The following is a 23587-nucleotide window of genomic DNA, read 5'->3' as shown; positions in this document are numbered from 1 at the left end:
TATATTTTAAAAAATAAAATTATAAAAATTAAGAATATTTTAAACAATGTCTAAGTATTATATACATTTTTTATGAGATGTTTTTTCTTTTTTTGAAAAAAAAATGTAATAACAAAACAATGCAGGCGTGGGTATGGGAAGCAAAAAAGAAGCGGATTGAGAAAAATATTTATATTCATAAAAGCAAATGGATATATAAAGGAGAATGTGGAAATTATATAATAAAAGTTAGAAAAATAGCAAATAAAAATAAATTGTAAAGTTGAAAACCATTTTTGTGGTTGTGTCTCCAAATGTACAATTATACAATAAGGTTTAAAAATTTGTTAGGCCACGAAATGCTGGAAGATAAGAAGCAGCGTCACATAAAATTGGTTAGTTTCTTATGTAATAAGCCTGTTTTGAAAGTATCAAAATTCTTAGATTGATTGGTTAGATTAGCATCATAATAATAACGTAAATTAAGATATACTTCCCCCCTATTTTATTATAAAAGAAATTGTCATATGCTTTATTATTCTTTTTATAAGCAAGGCTACATCTTTCAAAAAGTTTTTATTACATTTTCCCCTATATTTTCCACATAAATGGACAGTGTATCATTAACTTAGAAAGGGAAAAAATATTAATTATGGAGGCATTTTAGTCCAAACATTTTAATTTCAAACATAATTATCAAAATGAACTGAATTTTTTAAATTATATGAGTTGATTAAAATTTCTGATATTTAAAAACAGAATGAGTTTTTTTTTTTTTTTTTGAGAACGGAGTGAGTATTTTCTTTTTTCTTTTTAAAGATTACCATAGTCAGGGTGTACAAAAATCTCGTAAAAGAGGATAAAGCTTAGGGTTAATTGCTTGCTTTCTTTAATTTCTTTCTTGTATGGTTTGTGCATAATTATTTGTATTTTTTTTAATAAAAAGTGAAATATAGAATTAATTTATTTTAAAAAAAACACTGCACATGTACCCATGTGTGGGATGTGAGCCTTCCTTAGTCAAAGACAAAAAAGTTCACGACTCATGTGTTGTACCTCCTTTTGTTTATAACTCTACATCCATTGGTCAACTATCTAGGGTTCATTCAATGTCCCAGTCTAACTTTTAATCTTAAATATATGTATGCTCATCATCATTTATTGCCAACCATTTGATTCAACAAAAAAAAAAATTGTATTGATTTATTTAAAAATCTTGAAAATATAACAGTATTAATGATAGAGTTTCCACTTGAAAAGATTACATCCCAACTTAATTAAAATTAGTCTGAATAATGATTAAATCTTCAATAGGAGACATGTAAGATACTAAATGATCCGCATGAAAAAAAAACAAACACACACACACTCATGTGTCGTGGTTACTATTCCACATGAGAATATTTTAGATATAATCATATTTTAGAAAAATTTTCAATATAAAACATAAAACACAATTCATGCTGAATTCACCTCAATCCTTAATTTAGATGAAGAAAAAAGTGAGAATAAAATAAGGAGCAGAGAAAATTAAGAATTTTTTTTTTTTACTATTTTTAAGAGGTTTTTCTCCCCTCACCCCTGTCTTTTTCTTTCTATCCAAACGAAAAGTAAAAAAAAAAAAATGAATATAGATTCCAGAAATAAAAATATTGGTTTAGCACATGCAGATCCAGCGTCTTAGTCCAACCAAAACCTCATATATATATATATATGAATCATTGTCTTTATACCAATGATTCTTATATATAAACATACGCCTCTCCGATCAAAAGATGGGAAACAGAGACTTGAAGGAACAAAAGCTCAGAGATCAATAATATCAAAGCCCTATAGAACGAAATGCTGAAGGGCCAATGCATTCCCAGCAGGTTCAAGAGCAGAACCAGAACTCCGGCATCGTCTCCGATGACCTTGTTAGAGCGTTTCCGAGGGGCTGTGCTCCGCTTGATTATGTTGTCTGCTCTTTCAAAGGCCTCCGACCAAGGCGGTGGCCGTGATGGAGAAAGAAAACGCTGTAGCAACCTAAATGATCCTCACCACAGTGAAGCCGTCGCAGATTGCATCCAGTTTATCAAGGAAAGGGCCGTCGTCGACCGTCTCTCTACTACCAGTAGCTCCGGCGAGTCCACGGCTGATCTGACGAGATCGTCGTGCCTGTGTAATTTCAACATGCAGTAGATAGTTATATGTGTCTAATTACTTTAATTTCTGCTCTCTTGTTTCTTTTTTCTTTATTTTTTCCCCTTTTAAGAGATTAATTAACATGCTTGAATGGACTTGTTACTAAAAACCTTCATTTAGTCACTTTTAGTTACTTTATCAGAATTAAAAAATAATAATTAAATCAATGATTTTACGTTCCTATTAAATACATCCCTCAATGAAATCCCCTTGCCTCCATTCTAAATCTCCCCTCAATGAAATTTTTCTCTCCATGGCTCCTCTCTAAAGCTGTGTTAATAAGAGTTATCCAACTCTTTTAAGTATGGCCTTTAAAAGTCTAAATTCATAAGCCCTCTTATATTAAAATAAAAAAAATTTTTCAAGCCCAAACCTTATTGATAGAACTTAGACTTGCCCTGAAAGCTTGCCTAACTTTTTTTATTTTTTAAAATTAAATTTTTTATTATACTAATATGTATATAAATTATAAAGTATTTTAATTAAATATCTCAAATGTAAATATTCTTTAGCTTTTATTATCTCAATCTTCATTTAAAAATAAAACATTAGATGCTCCAAAGAAAAGTCATTTGAGAGAGGTATTGATATTTCAAAAATCTCACTAAATTCATAGTCATCAATTTAACAAATTTTGTTATTTTCATATCTTAATTTAAAACTTTAAGTAAATTATACAAATAAACAACAACAACAAAATATAGTTATAACTTATAAGGATTTAAGTGTTAATTGAGCTTGAACCCATCTTTACAAGGCTTATAAAAGATGGAACTTAAAAGTTTTTTTATACAGGGCCTATTTTAGATAACTCATCAAGCTCAGCCTTTATTAATGACTCTACTTTCCTCCCTTATATTAAAATCCCTTCCTTTCCATCCCCACCTCAAGACCGAATCCTCCCGTGGCAAAATTCTCAACATTCCTTAGCTGCCAAATCTACTCCATCCAAATGGTCAAAATCTAATCAAAACACATGGCTATTAAAAATATATGTGAATAATTTATTTTTAAATAATAAAAAATATGTTTTGGAATATTATGTATGGATAGAAATAGATCAAACTTAAGTCAGGGTAAACAGGCTTAGCCTCTTTATATAAATAGCCTAATTATAAATTTAAGCATGATCTTTTTGTTAAACAGACCAAACCAAAATTTAAACAGGATTGACTGTATATTTCTACAAGCAAGGCCAAACTGTTTAACAAAAAAGTTAATTATATTAAAATAAGTAAATAGGCCTACAGAAACTAACAGTATATCCTATTTAAATTTTGACATAATCTATTTAACAAAAAAAATATCATGTTTAAATTTATAATTAAGCATATTTCTAAAAATAGACTAAACCTGTTAAACTCAAAATTTCACTTAAACCTAACTTAGTTTTACTCAAACATGATATTTCAAAATATTTTTTTATTATTTAAAAATAAATTATTCACCTGTATTTTTTAATAGTCATGTGGCGTATGTATTAATCAAATTTTGACGATTTGAAAAGACTAGATTTGGCCGCTGACGGACATTGAGAATTTGGCCACTGAGTGGATCCAGGTCCTTCCCGCCTCTCTAACCAAACAAAAATGTCTGAACTTTAACTGAATAAAAAATTAACACATAAACGTTTGATTTATATTAAAAAAAAAACCATAGGATTTGTGGGCTAACTTGAGCCCAGCCTGTTTTCTTAAGACATTTAAGATGAAGCCCAGAACCATTTTTAATTTCCCAAGCCCAGCCGTGTCAAAAACTGAAGCCCCACAGTTCTTTGTAGCTCTAATTTTAGGATTCAGTAATGAATATTTCCCATTTCAAGTAATAATGGTCTCAATTTCATGGTTAGTTAAGGAGCCATCAGGGTAGTTCGTGTTAAATTCTGGGTACTTAGTCTGAACTCTTACTTATTTGCATCATTAGTAGTAAATATTGGTTCATTAGCTTTAATTGTCGGCTCCATATGGTTCATTCCTTTAGTTGTCAAAGAGTAAAGGCTACGCGTAATCTGTTATCAGAGCAACACTTTCTTAGGGATCATTTCACACATCCCGTGACTTGGATGCCACGGAAACAGCAAATACAAGAAACATTTTTGGTAATACGTGTACGTCACTTCCTTTTCTTAACTCGCTTCCTTTTTTAAAAAAAAAAAATTGATATAAACTTGGCTTTAGCACTTAGCATTTTGGATTCTCAAATTAATATGAATTAAGGCATGACAAGCATTATATGAGCACTTGGTATACTTAAAGAGTACTAATCCGAATCGAGACATGATAAGTATCACAAAGGTAGGCGTTCCTAACCAATTATACTATTGCATTTTCAAGACTCAAACTTAATACTTCTAATTAAGAGAAAACAACTTTTACCAACTCACCTATGCCCTTGTGATTATAAAGTTGCTTTTATAGGATGATTGGATAAGCCTCTTTGCCTTGTTCACCAAGTACATTAAATATTATTAATTACTTTTGTTTTCTTCTCTTGTTATTTATTTGGGGTCAGGTTAATTAATAGCGTATTTTCTTCTCATAAGTATGTGTTTGTTTGAATTTTTAATTTTAAAGGTGTTAGCTGACTTTTACAAAACCCAATTATGATAATGCTTCAAAAACTCAAAACTGACTTTCGCAAAATAAAATATTAACCAAAAAAAATTAGGCTTTGCAAACTAGAAAAAAAGTTAATTTTAGGAAAGTGAGGTTTGCAAATGGAAATCAGGTTTTTTTTTTTTTTTATTGCTATCTCACCGTGTCAAATTCAATTATTACCAAACTTAATTGGGAGTTCTCTCAAACATGTTTTCTACATTCATATGAAAACAAACTCGAGACTTCATATTTAAACAATCTTAACCTCTTCTTTTATGATCAACATCTGTTCAGTTTTTTATATAGACATAAATAATTCATGTGAATTAAGTATGAGGCCTCATTAGAATCAAGACATGCTTTTGGATTCAAAAGGCACTAACAACATATTGCCTATCAATAATGTTCTCATACTAACAGTGATATTTGATCTTATTGTTTTATGAATTATGAGCTAAATTCTTATCAAATGTACTAATTTTTATTAATTGGAAATTAAAATTGGGTTTTGCAAAATTGTACCCAAAGATACTAATGCCCCCCAAAGGCCAGCACAAATGAAGCAAAAATTACATAACTGCAGTTTCTATGCTAATTATTTTTGACTAAGTAATTACAAGGAGTAGGCTTTGCCAACAATAGAGATTATTTCTTTTAAGATATTGTGGGTAAAAGATAAACATTTCCCTACTAAATTACAACATAGACTAAGATTCAAAGGAGGTGATAGATTCTCTCCTCTTCCCTTCCTGTCCTCTTCTCAATTGTTAACCATTAAATTAAAATTTGGATGGTTTATATTTAATCTTTTGTAAAATATTTTATTTTACTTTGTTTTCACTATATTTTTTTAATTATTCATATTAAATTTTAACAGTTTGAATTTTATTACTTTTATTTTTTATCATTTAATATTTTAAGATCCAATTTAAATTGTCTAAATCTTGATCCAATAGTTAAAAAGGAAAAGAGGACGAGAAAGAAAGATAAGAGGATCCATGCGAATCTTTAAGTGATGAAAGTTCCCACCGCTCATGTCAATTTTTGTTGTGAAAAAAACAAAAATTTTATGGTTTAATATATAAATAAATACTTCCCATTAATATATATATTTTAAAAAAATCATGCATAAATTAAAATAAAAATAAAAGAATAATGTCAATATATGTAAATAATTGTATAAGTTGTTCATTATTTTTTTCAGAATTCTATAAATTTTTCTTAAATTTAAAAATATATAATTTAGTCTAGTTTAGAAGTTTGTTTTTTACCATAATATCCTATTTGCCTTGGTAAATGTGCTTTGTATTTAAAACGCTAATATGGAAAAAAAATCGTTTTAAAAAATATAAAAATCAAAACCAAAGGACTGCTTCTATATTCATTAGATTTGATCAAAAGAATTTACAATTTTAAATTTCCAAAATAAAATTAAAAAATGCTTAAATTTACCAAATATATTTTAAATAGTTCTCAACAATTTGCTTTAGTCATATAATATTACAAAAATTAGATGTTCTTATTCCAAAAAACATATATATATATATAAAACCATTGGATTCCGTCAAGTCAAGTTGACTTAGTCAACTGAAAATAATTGAGCATTAAAACGAATTAAAGTGGAAAAAGCATAATGTATGTTTGCCTTATCTCTTTATTTTTGGCCACCCATGTGAAGAGTGATTCTTCTTCACAAAAGCTTAGGTTATACCGAAAAGGGAAATTTGGTCTCAAAAACAGAAATTGAATTTTTACTTAGGCACAAATGTATGTTACCTAAATTCTTTTTAAGATTAAGGATTATTTTTATCCCTAAACTGTATACAAAAAGTTATAAATATCTCTAAACTCAATTATGGATCAATTATAATTCTTAACTTTAAAGATTCCTTTTATCATCACCCTAACATTAAAAACACTTAACATCCATTGATCATTAATGAGTCTCACTATTTTTAATATTTTTTATCAACTTAAATATCATTTTGCCCCTCAACTTCTATTCAAAGAATCATTTTTATCTCTCAACTCAAATATTTTATAATAAAAAAAATAAAAAATGTAATGTAAGTCTCACTAACAGTTAACTAATAGTGAAAAATTAGTAGGGTGATGAGGAAGAAAATATTTAAAATTGATGAACATAATTGATTCATAATTAAGTTTAGATGTATTTGTAATTTTTCATGTATAGTTTAGAGACATAAATGACCATTAATCATTCTTTCCATATATTTCTAACAAAATAAATAGAAAGATTATCCTGGGTTCATAATTATTCCTTTATCTTTTTACTTCACAAAAATAATACCTTGATATTCAATTCTGAAATATTTACCAAAATTCAAATTAATTATTGATACAATAAAGTTATTCAAAATGTTTTTGGAAAATTAATTAAAGGTAAAAATACAATTTTATCCTTAAACTATATATTTAGAAATATCTGAAACTCTAATTTTTTTTAATACAATTTTGTCTTTCAATACTTTAAAACATCGCAACGTGCCACCTCCCATTAATTAGAAGGCAATTATTCCGTTATTTTTATGTTGTTGGCTTGGGAGAGGGCCTCTCCTTTTCCCTTGCTTTCAATTTCCTTCGTTTTCCTTTCATAATCATTAGATCAAAGATTTTATCAGTTATGATTTAAATATTTGATAAAATTATTATTGTAAGTTTATATAAAAATATATAAATAAATTTTTTAACTCTGAGAATTTGATATAAACAATTTAAAACTATAATTTATATATTTTTGCGTAAAATTATAAAAAATATTTTATCAAATATTAAATCAAAATCGTTAAAAAATTTTAATCTAATGATGATGAACGGAAAGGGAAAAGAATGGAGCGTAGGGAAAGGGGTTCCCTATTATGGCAGCCAGGCTCCCTTTTTCTTTTGACAAATAAGTGTGACGCTTTTAAAATTTCAATATTGAGAAGCAAAATTGAAAATTATACCAAAATAAAAAGTTTAGGATCCCTAATATTGCAACGGATCTGATTTTTATCACAATTTTTTTTTATAACAGAAAACCTCCCCCTGTTTTTCTTTATCAATAAATATACCTATCTAAATAAAACGAGATCAAGATTAACTATTATTATTGGACTTAAGACAAATGAAACCCAATAAACAATTTGTAACAAATCCAGGGTTCAATAACAATTTATAGCTATAATCAATTATGCTAAACACACGTTTTTTTTTTACTATTAATATGTACAATCCAAAATAAATAGGCATGGCTCAATAGAAAATTATGGTCTAGATCAACATGTTTAAAAGTTATCCAGCTTAAACCAAAAAAAAATTAAGTTGTTCTAGTCAAATAGCCTATAATAATTATTCAAAATAAAATTTATAAAGAGTTTCTAGGTCATGGCAATTATAAGAACAAAATAAACAGAAAATCACATGTCGAGCTAAGAGAAAAGGGAGCCCAAGCTCACTTCTTCAATGCCCTCCCTATAGCTCCACTTAACTGCTCACCTAAAAAATGATAAGAAATGACATGTGAAATTAAAATCTCAATAACAATTGGTTATTCTAATATATACTAACATACTTTTTAAAACAAGTTCGCAAACATATCTATGAATATACATATGAATCTCACAATCAATACACAAAACAAGGGATGTAGTATTCATAATTATATAACAATTTCTAAATCAATATTAAATTAAAACAATGGTGATACATTTTTAACCTCACTCTTATGGCTCCCAACTCCCTTGTTACTGCTAGCTGGAGCCTAAACTGAGGTTATACTTGATCAAAGGTACATTGCCATCAAAATAAGACTCTCTTTCTTAAAAAGGAGGTGCTCATCGTCCCAAAATGTCAAAGACATTGGGAATTATAAGAAAAAGGTCAACTACTACGTGCGTAGTAGAAGCAAATCACGCGGTATAAATATTCAATCATCAATCCCAAACAAACAATTATATTACTACCCATCCTTATTACTTCTTTTGCATCATATAAAATAAATATTACATTCCACGATAAAATCACACAAGTATTAATATATATTCACACACACACACAAAATAATAAAAACTAGTATCTCAATATATGAAAGAATTTTCAATGTTACCTCTTTTTTAAACTATAACTAACTCGAACGTATAAAGAACTTCTTAACCACAATAATAGATTAATTTATGACATTGAATGATATTAATAACATTATATATATATTAATTATAATTTATCAATTAAATATAAAATTCAACTAAACTTCTCAAATTTACAACCATATCCTTTCAATTTAAATTCCTCCAATAAAAATCCAAACCTAAGTTAACTTATCTAAGTCTCAAAAACACAATTTAAACAATATGAATATCCTATACATAAGAAATCACAAAATGTATAGCTAAAATTTTAATTTTAAACTCTTAAATCAATTAATAGAACAAATCTAAAGCAATAAAATTTAAATAATAATTTATAATTTTTATTGTTAAAAGTCAATATTTATTTTAAGTTTAAACGCTCTATTCATCAAAATTTTATTATAATTAGAAAGCTCTAGACTAGTAAAAAAATATTTATAAACAAATTAAAAATAAGAATTATTTTGAGCATGAAATCTCATATCAAAATCTCCTCAAATTTTTTATCCTCTCCTTCCTCTTCTATCTATCTCTTATGTGCGTAAAATGAAATAAGAAAGCAAAGCCAATAAGATATATAAATTGGCCTCAACTCCACCGCCTCTTCTTCTTATAACCTTTTTTTTTTTCAACTTCAATATACTTCCTCATTAAGTCTTTTCTTTATATATATATATTATCATTTATCATTATTATTTCTAATTTAAAAAAAAACTTAACATAAAATTATATCCTAAATTAAATAAAAAAATTTTAATTAATTTATTTACCTTCAACTATTCTCCTTAATTTTTATTAATTTTAATTAACTTAAAAAATTTAAATTAGGATGTTATAAATATTTTCAACCCAATAGTTTAAAGATAAAATGGACATTTTAAACATTAATTAATGATATATTCAACTAATTGAAGAATCTCTCCGTCAGTTATAGCTGTACATCATCTCCCAAACCCAATAAATGCAGAAGACAAATATTCAGTCCTTGAACAAGAATTAGAGAGAGAGAAGGAATCGGTGAACTCGAGGGATGATTTCCCAAAAAAAGAATATACCGTGGCCAGTTAGGTGATTATAACAACGTCAACATTTCCTGAGATTCAACACAATAAGAAAAACCAACTGGTTCCCTATTTGACTACGTCAGCGTAACGAAACACGTACTTTTGATCGGAAAAACAAGACAATCAAATCAATTTGTTGCTGTAACTGGGTATCCAACTCCATGTCTGGTCGTCGGAAAAACAACGAACAACATGCCGCAGATCAGACCTATCCCTACCGGAACAATGTCCAAAACTTGCTTCGTCTCCGCCGCCGGCGCCGGATACATACAGCTCACCACGTTCCTGTCCCTCAAGGCCACCGCCACGAACACCGATACCGATAAAAGCGCGTGGATGAAGTCTATCAGCCTCACTCTCTTCTTGCTCATGTCCGGAAGATCCGACCCGGACCCGTCCACCGGGTAGTCGAACAACCACAGCCCCTTGAAGGTGGCAAGGCCGTGGTACACCTTCCCCTTAACCTCCACGCTGTCGGTGAAGCTGGCGAGGAAGCACGACACGGCAAGAAGGGCCAGGAGCGACGCGCTGAGGAGGCGCGTGGTGTCGGTACAGGCTCCATTGTTGGTGAAGATCGGCGTTAGGATCTGGAAGGCCAAGAGAGTCCCTGTAGGAAGAAGGTTGGCCAAGTTGGCCGTGCTGGTTAGGGTTCGAGAGATCGCTCCTTGAGCTGGTGGCCGCGAAGACGACGATGGGCTCTTCTGTAATCGTTGTTCCGGCGACACTAAGGCGGCTGCCTCGGAGGACTCATCGGACGTGGAAGGCTGCTTGGTGGTTTGAGGTCGTTGCCTGACAGACATATTGTCACTTGGTATACGTTACGTTAATGTTTCTGTTTGAAAATTTTGATTTGTGAATGTTTGTGTGTTGTGAAAGTGCGAGCGCGTGTGTCTCCATATATATATATATATATAGAGAGGGGGGGGGGGGATAGGTTATATGTAAGTGATTACTTGTCTTAAGGGGCAAATTAGTGTTATTTCCACGGATGTTCCTTGTTCACAGGAGAGAAGTTTCTAAGGAGAAATTTCTATCACGATGATGTGGAGTCAACGGCATGTGTACGTTTAATTATACAAATTCGAGGAAGACGTGTTTTAATTTTAATACTTTCCAGAAAAAAAGGAAAAAGAAAAAAGACTTGTTCTTGAGTCTTGGTCGTCATCAAGTGAATAGAGTGGCGTGGAGATGAGATAGAGTTGGTTAGGTAGGTGAAGTTTAACCTTTGGATTAACTAGTTTTCAACTTAGAAGTAACCCCACGTGCATGATGAATTCTGATTCCATTGAATCTTAAAACTAAAATTAATTTTTTCATATTTGGACTGGTTCAATATAATTTGACTGCGAAATCATGAATTTTAAGTATACGAATATAAGAATATGGCAAGTTAGAAAAAATTATTAGAATTGCTTTACGGTTGGAAACTTTTTTTTTAAAAAAAAAAAAGGAAAGAAAATTACAAATAAACATGCTGGCCTATTGGAATGTTCCAGGAAAAATAGTCTGGCGCGAAATCAAATACAAATAAATAAAACAAAAGTGAAAAGGGAAAGAAGCTACCTGACATGATCAATTAAAATGTTAGATTTCATCTGATGAATGTTGAGAAAGTCTACACGGAGGCATGAAATGCAGATCGACATCTTTGGGAATGAGTATGTATCAGTAAATTGGAAGATCCATAAGATACTTCGTCTGAGGCAATCTAAATTTGAAAGAAGAGTGATCAAGCATGAAGTTACCAGATTTCTTCCAGGAGATGCTGTGGAGGTGCTGGTTGGTCAGAAAGATGAAAAACCGAATCGATCTGTTTATTCCGATCTTGTGGCAGAGTTGAGTCTTCTGAGTCTTCTGAGATTTTTGTTTGCATGCATATCATTGTAGAGAAATAGATCTGATGAATAATGTCTCTGATTGCTATTTTTGGATCTACGATTTTCCCAGTTCTTAGAGTCAGATTTCTTAAATCCCAGATTTTATGTAAAAGGAAGATAATTTTTGTTAAAATATCTTCCTTATGCTCCAGAAGAAGGGTTTGAAGAATTCGCTTAAGGTGATTCACTGGGTTGGGATTGTTAACATCATGTTGGAAACTTTCAACTAGAGTTGTCAATGACTTGATTTGGATTCAAAAATTGTTTTCATATTTGAGCCAGGTTGGACCAAAATTAAGTTGTCATTGAATCAAAAATTGGAACCTAGCCAGAAATAAAAGGGGTATAAACATAATCTTAAATTCTAATAAAAGTCAACTTCATTTTTAAATCCTTCATATACATACATACATACATACATATATATATGATTTGAAATTTTTTTTCTAAAAAAATATTAACAACTATGAGTGTAAATGCAAATATTTTATAACATGTTAATAGATTTAGCTATGGATTTATTTCTTATAGATAAATATATTATATATGTTTCAACAAAAATAATATATATATATATATATATTTTTAATATTATTTTTTATTTAATTATTATATTACTAGTTTGATCGCCAATCTAAAAAGTTTAATCATAAAAAAATTAAAAATAGAGACTCATTAGCCTTATCAAAAATTTATGCAGCTTTTAAAATAGTGGATAAGTGAAATCATTCTAAATTTATAACAGTATATAATAAATAAGATTATGTGTGCTTGTCCCAAAAAAAAAACTCATATTTTTAGTTTTGTATGAAACTTTTAATTTATTATTTATGCTTTAAAAATTACATTTGATTTGGTATTCAAATGCCAATTGTTTTTTTTTTTTTTGGCTAAGGATAGATTTGACTGTATTTTTTTAGAAGAAAAAATAAAGAGTCGACTATAATTTACATAACAATAGGCAACCAACGATTTTTCCCTCTAGGAATTATAGTCAAATAAGGAACCAATTGCCAACCCAATTTATAATATGTAATGTAATTGAAGTTAATGAAAAAAGAAATTCACACAATTTCAAAGTCGAGACCATATATTTAAATAATCATAACTCTTTCTATTAAAACCAATCTCTGTTAATGTCGGCCAAAAAAAAAAAAACCAATCTCTGTTAATAAGTTCTATTCATCCAAATATGTCAAAAAGAAAAGCAAATCATATATCATAGCAATTCTATTTTGAAGAACCCACCAATCGATGGATCTACCTATTTATCTATATATCTTTCTTTTAGTATAAAAATTATTATCATATTGATATTAATAATCAGTAACACCCATACTAAAGACAACCTGGTTGGTAAATAAAAAATAAAAATAAAAAGAACCTTTTTTTTTAATAATTTGTTTCGTTTACTTTTATAGATGACCTCTATCTCACAAATGGTGAAGATCAAGAGGAATAAATCATTTTGTTGATTTGCGAATCATACGACTAATTAAGATTTTTGTTTTATATTGATATGACACTAATGATTAATATGTATATTGATTATGAATGGAGAAAAAATCAGACTTTCTTTCACGTATAAATTGTATAATTATTTTGTTTATACAGGGTACTATTAAATCATATTCAAACATTATCCAGCTCAAATGGCCCGCCCCCCACAACATGAGGCAATTATATTGCTTGAAAATTGTTAACATGTAATCTAATGAAAAATAAGAAAATAAAATGAATAACGGAAATTTTTTAACTAATTTTATAATTCTTCAAAACTTGTTCTCTATAAAATTTTCAAGTTTTTCCAATAGCACAATTTTTGCAGCTTGCTAGATGAAGTGAGAAGTTTCAAGTCTTACCGTGCCTCAAACAGAATTTCTTTTAATAAAAAAATACATGTGTAAAAAAAAAAAAGAAAAAGAAAAAGAAACATGCAAAGAAAGATTCTTTCTATTAGTATTTGGAACTGACAGAGGCCGAGCTCAAATTCAACAAAATGATACCAAGTACCAGATGATTCTCATAAAAAACAAGCTTTATCCCACTGGATTGGCTCAGCATGATTCTCACAAATTAAAAAATATATAATTCTAACCCTCACTACTATTCTCTTTCACTTTCATTTTCATGGTTCCTCTCTCACCCCAAAAAAAAAAAAATCCCAACCATAAGATTGGGATCACTAGAAAAAAACATCAATTTTAAAAAATGATTGAAGAGAAGATCATGGATCAGGTCTACAATTGACTAATGCCACTAACTTTGATGAGTGCCTGAAACTTTTTTTCTTTAGCCTCAGATGAGTGCCTGAAACTCAAATACAGCATGCTATAGCTTCGTGCCACTATAGGCGGGGATGCACACGCTGGCAATAAACTCTGAGTTCCAAAACTTTGTCAAAACGCCTAAGGACAATCACATACACGGCAAGTTTAATTCATTAAAAAATTCAGTTCTGGTTGACAAATTATGTTTTGGTTCAGCTTATTGCATATTTCTGAACAATCCCACATGGCCATTACCTCAAGGCAGATCATATTTGACCTCTCCTAGGTACAGACCGCAAGACGGAGCCATGGGACTTGCAGCTGTCACGTCTTTTGCATTCAGAATCCTTTCAACTACAATGATGCAAAGTCTAAATAATCAGATAAATGAAATGATTCTGCATATATTAACACAAATGGATAGGGATGATGATTGATATGAATACCATCTGAAATCGTTAAACTTCCAGCTCCCACAGCTTTGAGAACACCAACGAGTAGTCTAACCTACAACGGCACGAACAATATCAGTGGTCGGCCAAAATGGATAGTACAGCGAGTGAAATGTAATGAAAAATGTAACCAGTGACACAAATTCAAGGGTACGAGAGAATATTTGTCCAGGGTCTTAATTCAGGTAGCTTAACTGTTTCAATTTCAACAAGCGAAACCAATTATGAAGCATTGAAGTATAAGTATGAACAGATCAATGAGAAAATATAATAACACAGGAAAGGCATGTGACATTAGCTCTAAATAAAAGTTAAGATCCTCCATATCAGTTTAAAAGTATGAGAGCTAAACGACAATTCATTTATGTTAGGTGGGTCCTCTCTGATGAACTCTTTTGCAAAATGTTTTGTTGTCTTCCACAGTTCATCCTCTTGCAACCGTATCATTTATTATCCCTTCACAAAACCAAAACCCTCCTAGACAGCATCTGAACAAGTAAAATATGTTCAATATGAAACAGATTTTGGACACTTTTGTTCATATTCCGTAGATAAAAAATGTATTAAGGAACCAGAAAAGACAGAAACTCAGGTTGAAAACAAAGTAACCGTCAATGAAAACCATGATTATGCATGTATCATTTCATGCTCACTCTCTGAAGCATGCATCTACCCATACCAAAATACATCTATAATTGCTTTAGTTAATGTTAAAATGCTAGATGCAACTAAGTAGGTTTTGATTGTAATGCTGACAGGATAGAGACTGATATCCTAGCGTTAAACAGGATGTGTTTTGTAGTCTTTGATGTTGTCTTGTATCATTGACATATAAATACAGAGTTTCACGAAGCTCAATACTCTCTGATTACATTCACCTGAAAGGGTTTTCTCTCATTCTCTCAATTTCTTATGGTATCATAAGCCGAAATAGCTTTTTTTGTCAGTCTCTTTCAGTGAGTGCACCAGATTGGTCACCAAGCCTGACCAATATTAGACCCAAGCTCCCTTGGCCACTACAGGTGTCCCTGTGCACCTAATTGAGGATTTTGCTGCATCGCCCATATGCTGGCATATGACACACTTTTGCGAGCTGCTGTTAAGTTAAAGGCTAAAACTGGCTGTTGATCACTGTAGAGTCTAGCCCAACATATCATGAATGGACCAGGTTCACGGTGTTCCTTCTCTGTCAACTAGTTTTTCATTTACTGAAGTCAAAGGGTTGCCTTCAATCTAAACGCCACGGCCACCATTTCCCATGCTTCCACAGTAAAAAAAAACTGACTTTTAGTACTCAGTATTCTGAAAATCCTGTTATCACTACAGAAAAATTTTAGGGCTTTATCTAATAAATATGTGTGTATATATAGGGCTTTAATTTATCAATTGGTGTTACATGAGAATTATTAAAGGGTAACTAGAAATGCAAAATAAATAGGGTCAGAAGAGAAGTAATGGTGTCTTGTGAAATGAAATTCTAGTTTTCCTTAATTCGCCACGTATCAACTCGGGTTACATATGTCAGGCTTTGGTTTCTTGAGCAAGGCCATGAAATCATTAAATGAAAAATGTAGATGATATTCCTGAAATTGAGAGGCCTATATGAAAGAAGTAGCCCATCAACTATATGGTTCATATTGCATTTTATTGAGCATAAGTTGTGGCACATTCTTCATAATTAAAAAGACATACTATACTCCGGAGAGGAGGGGGAGCATGTTTTACCTTCTTAAAATGGACCAAAATGATATAAAGTAAAGGGATTCGACATGTTCATACAGTAAAATAAGTAAAATGTCATATAATCAGTAAAAAATGAAACTTTGAAAAACCAGTTCCTATTTAATCAGATATCTTTAATTCAAAACTTGTTCACAACAACAAACTTAACTTTGATCTGATAAGAAACCCAACCTGATGGTAAAGGAAAGAGCGTGCACGTGCTGTTATCACCAAGCAACAATGTCTTCTCCTTTGGCCAAATCCTAAAGTTTCTTTTGATGGTGCTTTTTCAATGCTTGGGACAGAATTAAGATGACAGTCAGTTGCGCACTTGCTGACTTCATTTTGTTTTCTGTCCATTACAGATGGAAAATATGGACTTGGAATTACCTCAGTTACAGTAAGTTCATCTAAAGTTCTAATTGGTGACTTCGCCTGCAATAGAGCAGTTAGATATCATAATTTACAGGTGGTTCAAAATCTTATGATGTTGTTCTTGCAAACAGGAATACTAATAAAAAAGAAAGGAGACAAATTTTTTAAAATGAATTTTAAGGGCATTAAGCTAAAAATATTTTTATTCAAAACTCAACAATGATTTCTATTTGATAATATTGGAATTGAAGTACACCAAACAAATCACTTATATCATCATTTCCCAAAGAGGGAAAGAGAAGGTTGCAAATATGTCATCTTTATTTTAGTAACATTAATGGAATGGATGGTAAATCATGCAAGTAAATTTCTTCTTTTAAATGCATGCAATGCATAATAGAGCCTTTGAGATGGAGATGAAAAACAACCTGACAACCAGCTGACCTGAAGGAACTAAAATCATGTTGTCCAACAAGAACTCTGCATGCCTCCTGCATGACAATAAAAAAATAATTATCTCTATTTATCAGAATTTTGAGTTTATAATCTAGACCATACAGTGAAGTGTCAATAACCTGCATAGCAGGAAGATTAAGCTCCTCTGGTACATGCCATGCCCGATCTTTCTCAAAGGATGACAAAGGCTCTGGCCCAGACAGCAAGCGATAGAAGTACCTAAACAAAATTAGGGGGGAAAAAACTATCAGTTGGTATGGATAATCATAAACCAAATAAAACACAATTCTATGGCAATCCTGCAATAGTTTTCAGGTTCCAGCAATCAAGATCAGCCTAACATTTTTGTCCTTAACATCCACATGGCTATTTCTGATCTTTTATGGTGAAGTAACTCTTCAGTCCATAATTTTCATGTAATAATATAATGTGAAAATTGCATGTGTGACAACTGTTAATAGACAAATGTATAAGTTGATGTTATGAAAAAGAAATGCAAATCATTGAGTACATACGTACGCTCTTGTGCTTTATATCTAGCATGGAAATCAGAGGGCACGCATCGAACATCAATAATTGATATGTCGCCTTCATTCTTCTAAGATAAATCAAATTAAAAGAAAAATGTTTCAGGAATTTTGAGCATAGACAATAGCAAAGACTAAAGTCACATTAGCTAATAAATGAAATAGAACTCAAGATTTAAGATTTTAAAATTGTAACATTAATATTCAAGCATGCTATGGTGCTAGTAATAAACTCTATAGAATGAGTCAGAGGAACACGACCCATTCCATTTTTCCCATTTTGCAATATTCAGTATGGAAATGCTTAGTTAAGTTCTTTCTAATTAATACAGCCAAACATTGGAGAACAGAAAACCAATTATCTTCCTGGATGGAAGACTATTACAAAGAATACATCTGCTCTTAAGTAGATGGAATATGTATGAACGATATAAGAACCTGTGAAATACAAATTTTCATATAATAACAACTCTGGCATTATTTATGATTCAACTTTTGGCTCTATGGAGTGATATTTTGAGCAAGTTCAATGCGATTGAGATGTTCTCAAGATAGAATAAACAAAACTACCTTATAAACAAAGAACGAAGTACATTTTTTTATGCAAAATAGTGGATATCAGAATCATGCATTGCTTGCAATTGGAATTCAAAAGCATCTTTAAGTTGCCCGTTCAGTTATTCTAGCACATTGGCATCACTTAAATTCAGTTGTTCACACTGACTTCAGAAGAATACTCAAAAACACCGATCTACTGACCCATTACAACCAGAGCTGAACTGAGAAGAGATCTCATGAAGGGGTGAGAGAGAGAAAGCAGCTGTAGAGCCCAACTGCTTTTGCAGTTCATTGAACATAATGTAGCAAAATCAAGAATGATCTTTGAAGACAGAAGCATAATGTTGAACTACAGCAAAATTTGCAAGATCATAGAAGAGCACACCTGTAAGAAATGGTTCACAGCTCTCCTAACCACTGCTGGCTCATGAGGTGGCAACTGTCCTTTCATAAAAACAGGAAAAAAATCATTAAAGTTTTATTAAATATGTCCCCCCTCCTTTGTCAACTTAATCCAGAGATGCAAGTTTTTTGTTTGTGACAAACCACTTCACCAGGCTTTCTTTTGCTTATGCGCTCAATGTCCACATGACACACATTTGATAAGGCATGTACTCCAGCATCCTGAAGTTATCACAAATATGTGTTCGAATGCTAGGTTAAATAACATATCCCTAAGTGCAAGGGCATAGCAAAATATTGCATACAAATGCAATGATACAGCTATACATATAGACAGACAACAAGGATGGCCCTTATGTTGTCATAAAAATGTCAGGCCAACACCTTAAATTTACAAACTGGGTCCCACAATATAGCCCTCTTTTTGCAATAGAAGGAAATTCATTTCTAAAAATGGTAAAAATAACTCCACAATAAGACACATGAGCTGAGCTATACTGAAACTGTTGAGAGTACTATCTTAGCACCATATTCTATATTGACCAAGCCATCACAGCTCATTTTATGCTAAAAGATATGAAATAAAATGTTGCCAAGATACAGAAACTTACAGTTCGACTTGAAAGAGAGATTGAAACTGGCTGGCCAATAAATTTATGGAAAGCATCCTACACATGAAATATCGTATATTAGAATACAATATTCAATCTATGAACCTTGATGCCTGAGTACTAATTGAAAACCCTATATATGGATTTCACATGACAAAAAGACACCTCCACTCCATGCTACTAGTCAAAATAGGAGAAAGAATTAAATAAACAATAACATAAAACATCCAAACTAAGAATAAAGAATTTCACCACTAATTCACTTCCTAGCTCCCCCTCCCCCTGCCCCAAAGCCACTAAGTTTTACCAACATAAACATAAACTCCATATCTTTTACCTTCATTCAAGCATCAGAAAAAGGAAATAACTAAAAGAAAATAGGAAATACTATAAATTTATTAGTGAAAATTTCCTGGTTTTTTCTAATGAAATTAATAAGGGGAAAAGATGAATTTGTCATTATCTCCTTCCGGTAATTTCTTTTCTACCAACAAATTGACTAAACCAAAATACTGAATAGCCCTTTGAAACCCAAAAAGAAATGTATGTTGAATAACAATTATTTTATCCAGATCCAGATAACTGACCATATAATGAAGTACAAGAAGAATGCAATAATTATTATATTATATTATCAAATCATGGTAACTAAGCAATTGGGGTAAATTATGAATAGTGATTGAACATAGATACTTGGTGTCCCATTGTAGTATCTTAGCTGGATTAGCATTTCAATTATTCATATTGGTTTTCTTAAGATATATTGTCCAGGATTGCTGAATAAATGGTCAAGAACGAAGGCACACTTAAGGTGCTAAACTCCTCAGCTCATTGCAGTTTAAAAGACCCTAGGATAGTGGGGGCAATGATGTGAGAGGTATACACATGTATGGATTCAAAATTTCAAGAGATGTGAGAGCCTAATATGAACGAAGTATATACTAGAACTGATACAATATGTATTAGTCACCAGAATGCTACTCTTTGTTTGTTTCATTTTTTTTATTGAATAAAATTAATATATATTATCTCCTTTAACTATAATGAAATTCTTTGCAATCTTTTTCTCGATATAACCACCCAAAATTATATGAAAAAAAGGTCATCTTCCGTTTTCTTATGAAGCTCTGCTTTTACATTGTGTAGACGATGTGGTCAAAGAAACCGAAAGGGAAGGATCTTTGAAAAAGTGAGAATTAGAGACTAGAGAGTATATTGTTAGTTCTTGGAGAATGGAGGGAACAGGGGCTTTCGGAGGAACTTTAATATAATTTATTATAAGTTTTTTAAAAATTTACTCTTATATATACATATATATATATATATAGGGAGGCAGCTTCCCCTGAACTGCAGAACTTTGGTTGGCCCTTGATAGATACCGTAGGGCTCCTTGGATATACAATTTTTATAAATTAACTGCTCAAGCATGGAATTAACATAAAAAATAGTAAACTTTCAATACAGTATGATAATACATAAAGATTCAAGTCCCAAAGTCAAAAAGATGTGATCACACTGAATTCAGAATTTACAATAAGTAGAACTCATTCTTTTAGTTTTTTATTTTTTTTCTTTTTTTCTTTTTTTTTTTTGGGGGGGGAGTTTTAGGTTCTAACTTTTCAAAGTTTGTTTTGATGTCTCCATTCCTCCACACTAATTATGTTTTAATATAATAACATGCATTAGAAATTTAGTTAAATGTAAATGAGCTAGCGTAACCCAGTCATTGCTTTCATATTGACTGAGAAAGCCCTCTTATCTCTCCAGCATGGGATCCCTCTCTCAGACCATATTTCTTTCATCATGACTGAACATAAAGAAGGACTCTGAAGACAATGTGATTCATCCACGCTGGCTGAACAGAGCTAAAACTCTAGCATTGAACAAGTAAAAAGAAAGCAAGCATAGTAGATCAGCACACAGCAAAACAAATTCATAACTTCATCATAAGCTTAACATGATGCATTATCTGAAAAATGTTTTTTTTTTCCAAAAAAAAAATAGAGATTTCTCTTAGAAGCCCAAGCTGATTGCCTTAGCTCCCTTAACAAGGAATTAAGGTAGCGTAACCAGGACCTCTTATTCTTTAGTCACTCCTTTTTGTGCCTTTAACTTCACTGAAATTGCTTATACCTTAGCCTAAAGGAAAAGCAACCTTTGATTTTGACATTGATATTAAATTAAATTGCAACCACCCTACAAACCATTATCTTGATATTAATTTAGCAAAGGAAATATACTAATGGCATCTATCCTTTATTTATCCAACACTTCCCTAAAGCCTCCGTTGGTATAACCAAAATGATAGAGTACATTTTCTCGACGTTCAAATAGTACTTAAAAGGCGCCATTTTGCCTTCTAAGCGATGGTACCCGCAGCTAAAGTTACTGACAAGTTAACCATACCTGTAGAACACCGACGACAGTGCGGCAATTGAGTTGCTTCTGAGAACCAGAGAAATGAGTCCCAATATACTCAATTGCCAACAAATAGCGTTGAATCCTGGGGTTTTGGCTCATGGATAGATGGTGAATAGCAGCAGGCTTTTGCTCTTCGTCGTCGTCGCTAAGATCCTCCGTTTTGGCAATCTTAGAGTGCCTATCAGCAAATTCTAAGTCAGTTTCCAACGTATGCTTGGGATTTGTTGTCATTTGATGATCCTCAGCCCACAAATTTGAGCGGCCAAACCAGAACTGCAACAATGGCTTCCAACTTTCTCTGTTTCTGTAGTTTTCGTAAATGAACAGCCGTATAGGGTCAGTGATCCTGACTTGGGGGGGAGGGTTAAGGTTAAGCGGAAGAAAATAGAGTGATTAAATATTAATCTCTCCTCAATTTTATTGACAAGATTAAAATAAACTACACTTCCATTTTGCCTTAATTACATAGACATTTTTTTTTATTTTTAAACCATACAGTTTAGTCCATTCTATTAATTCTGTTAAAAATATTCTGAAAATTTCTAAAAACTTATTTTTAAATTAAAATGTTTATTAAAAAAAATTTTATTTACTAATTTACCCATCATCCTTATAAATCCTAAATTATATTATTTTGAAAATTACATGATTTCATTGTAAAAAAAACATATTTATAAGTTTTAAATTTAAATTATTTATATAATCTCTGAACTTATCTCATTTTATGTTATGTGAACAACAAAAATATATGTTTTCAATATGTTTTCAGCAACTTTAAAAGACATAGATAAATAAGCTTCAAAAAATTAGATAAAAATTAAAATTATAAAATTTTATAATATGATAAAAATTAATAAATTTTATAATATAATAGAAATTTGAAAATATATTTATTATATTTTTTAGTTTTATAAAAAAATTGGCAAATGTAGGTTTTTGGATAATTCTTATGTTTAAAGAGAGTCCTTTTAGTCAAATTGAAAGTTTAAAAATCAAACTTAATGGTTAACTAATAATTGAATGAATGAAAATGAAATATTAAATATATAAAAAAAGTTTATGTAATATGTCTTTTAATTTTAGGGAAAGTTTATATGAGTTTTTAAAATAGAGAGAAAGTCTATGTAATTAAGACATATAGAATGATGGTCAATATATTTCACTCCATTAAATTTGTCAATCCTCATTCAATTTTATTAACGTTACATTTATGATGTCAATAGCCTTATAACCTTGTGGCATGAAAATTTTTTTATAAGTGAAAGATCGTAGGTTCAATCCTATTTGTAACCTCAAACCATTAGTATTTGCCCTTTAGTTCCAAAAAAAAAGTTATATTATGATCTCTTTAGGTTAAAACTTAGTTTTAATTTCATCTTTAAGGCATAGTGCAACTTTTCATTTTCAAGGATAATGCAATTTGTCCCTTATATTTGGATCATTTAAGTTTAATTTTTATTATTTCAATTTTTAACTTTTCATGAATTTATTTGATTCATCCTCAATTTTATGAGGGAAATTAACAAAAAAAAATTGTGAGGTAATTAATACCCTTAAATTATGCTAACATGGCTATTGAAATGATGATGTAGGAGTCATATAAAATTATAGGTGAAAAGTACAAATAAGTATGTAGAAATAACTTATTTAAAAATAAGTCATGTGAAATTTAAAAATTACAAGTAGATTTAAGTGTAGTTTAAAGTTGTAATGAAAAGAACTACCCTTACTTATTAGGTTACAATAACAAAGATGCTCCTCTACCTAAATTAAGCAATAAGATTTCTCTCTTGATCGATCCACTTCACGTTGCTTGCTCTGTTGCGTATGTTCTTATCCTTCATCAATTCGCATATTGCTTGCTCTACACCCCTCTCACTTTCTTTTTGGAATTGCATGTTAAGGAAAATTTCATGATATGTTATTATCATCATCACAATCAATTGTAATTGACGTTACTTC

The 23587-nt window shown here is 30.8% G+C and overlaps 2 protein-coding genes across 3 annotated transcripts; both read right to left on the bottom strand.

The window, feature by feature from the left end:
* Positions 1–9921: 9921 nt before the first annotated feature.
* LOC129306787 (protein DMP3-like) lies at positions 9922–10871 on the bottom strand. Its single transcript, XM_054947516.1, has one exon. It carries the CDS (start codon positions 10752–10754, stop codon positions 10083–10085), a length of 672 nt encoding a protein of 223 aa, XP_054803491.1. The 5' UTR covers positions 10755–10871; the 3' UTR covers positions 9922–10082.
* A 2895-nt stretch (positions 10872–13766) lies between these two features.
* On the bottom strand, positions 13767–21994 carry LOC129306988 (uncharacterized). Of its 2 annotated transcripts, XM_054947827.1 has the most exons (11): positions 21611–21994; positions 19205–19261; positions 18738–18815; positions 18577–18630; positions 17622–17704; positions 17226–17325; positions 17079–17141; positions 16468–16710; positions 14548–14608; positions 14357–14455; positions 13767–14239 (listed from the first exon to the last, which is right to left on the bottom strand). In XM_054947827.1, the coding sequence occupies exons 1-10, from the start codon at positions 21854–21856 to the stop codon at positions 14358–14360; spliced, it is 1083 nt and encodes a 360-aa protein (XP_054803802.1). In that variant the 5' UTR covers positions 21857–21994; the 3' UTR covers positions 13767–14239; position 14357. The 2 variants fall into 2 exon arrangements, with proteins under 2 accessions (XP_054803802.1, XP_054803801.1); XM_054947826.1 differs by having other exon boundaries at positions 17079–17325.
* Between the last annotated feature and the right edge of the window lie 1593 nt (positions 21995–23587).

The sequence above is a fragment of the Prosopis cineraria genome, unplaced genomic scaffold (assembly GCF_029017545.1).
Source record: "Prosopis cineraria cultivar Desert tree isolate PC_DT_omini unplaced genomic scaffold, ASM2901754v1 PC3, whole genome shotgun sequence".
Classification (NCBI taxonomy): domain Eukaryota; kingdom Viridiplantae; phylum Streptophyta; class Magnoliopsida; order Fabales; family Fabaceae; genus Prosopis; species Prosopis cineraria.
The sequence above is the reverse complement of the archived record's forward strand: the minus strand, read 5'-3'. Positions and strand labels throughout refer to the sequence as shown.

Coding starts and splice junctions, on each gene's coding strand:
- LOC129306787 (XM_054947516.1), bottom strand. CDS start 10,754: ATGTCTGTCAGGCAACGACCTCAAACCACCAAGCAGCCTTCCACGTCC.
- LOC129306988 (XM_054947826.1), bottom strand. CDS start 21,856: ATGACAACAAATCCCAAGCATACGTTGGAAACTGACTTAGAATTTGCT. Junction 17,326..17,621: donor TATAAAGCACAAGAGCGTAC/GTATGTACTCAA, acceptor AATTTTGTTTAG/GTACTTCTATCGCTTGCTGT. Junction 14,456..14,547: donor AAGTTTAACGATTTCAGATG/GTATTCATATCA, acceptor GCATCATTGTAG/TTGAAAGGATTCTGAATGCA.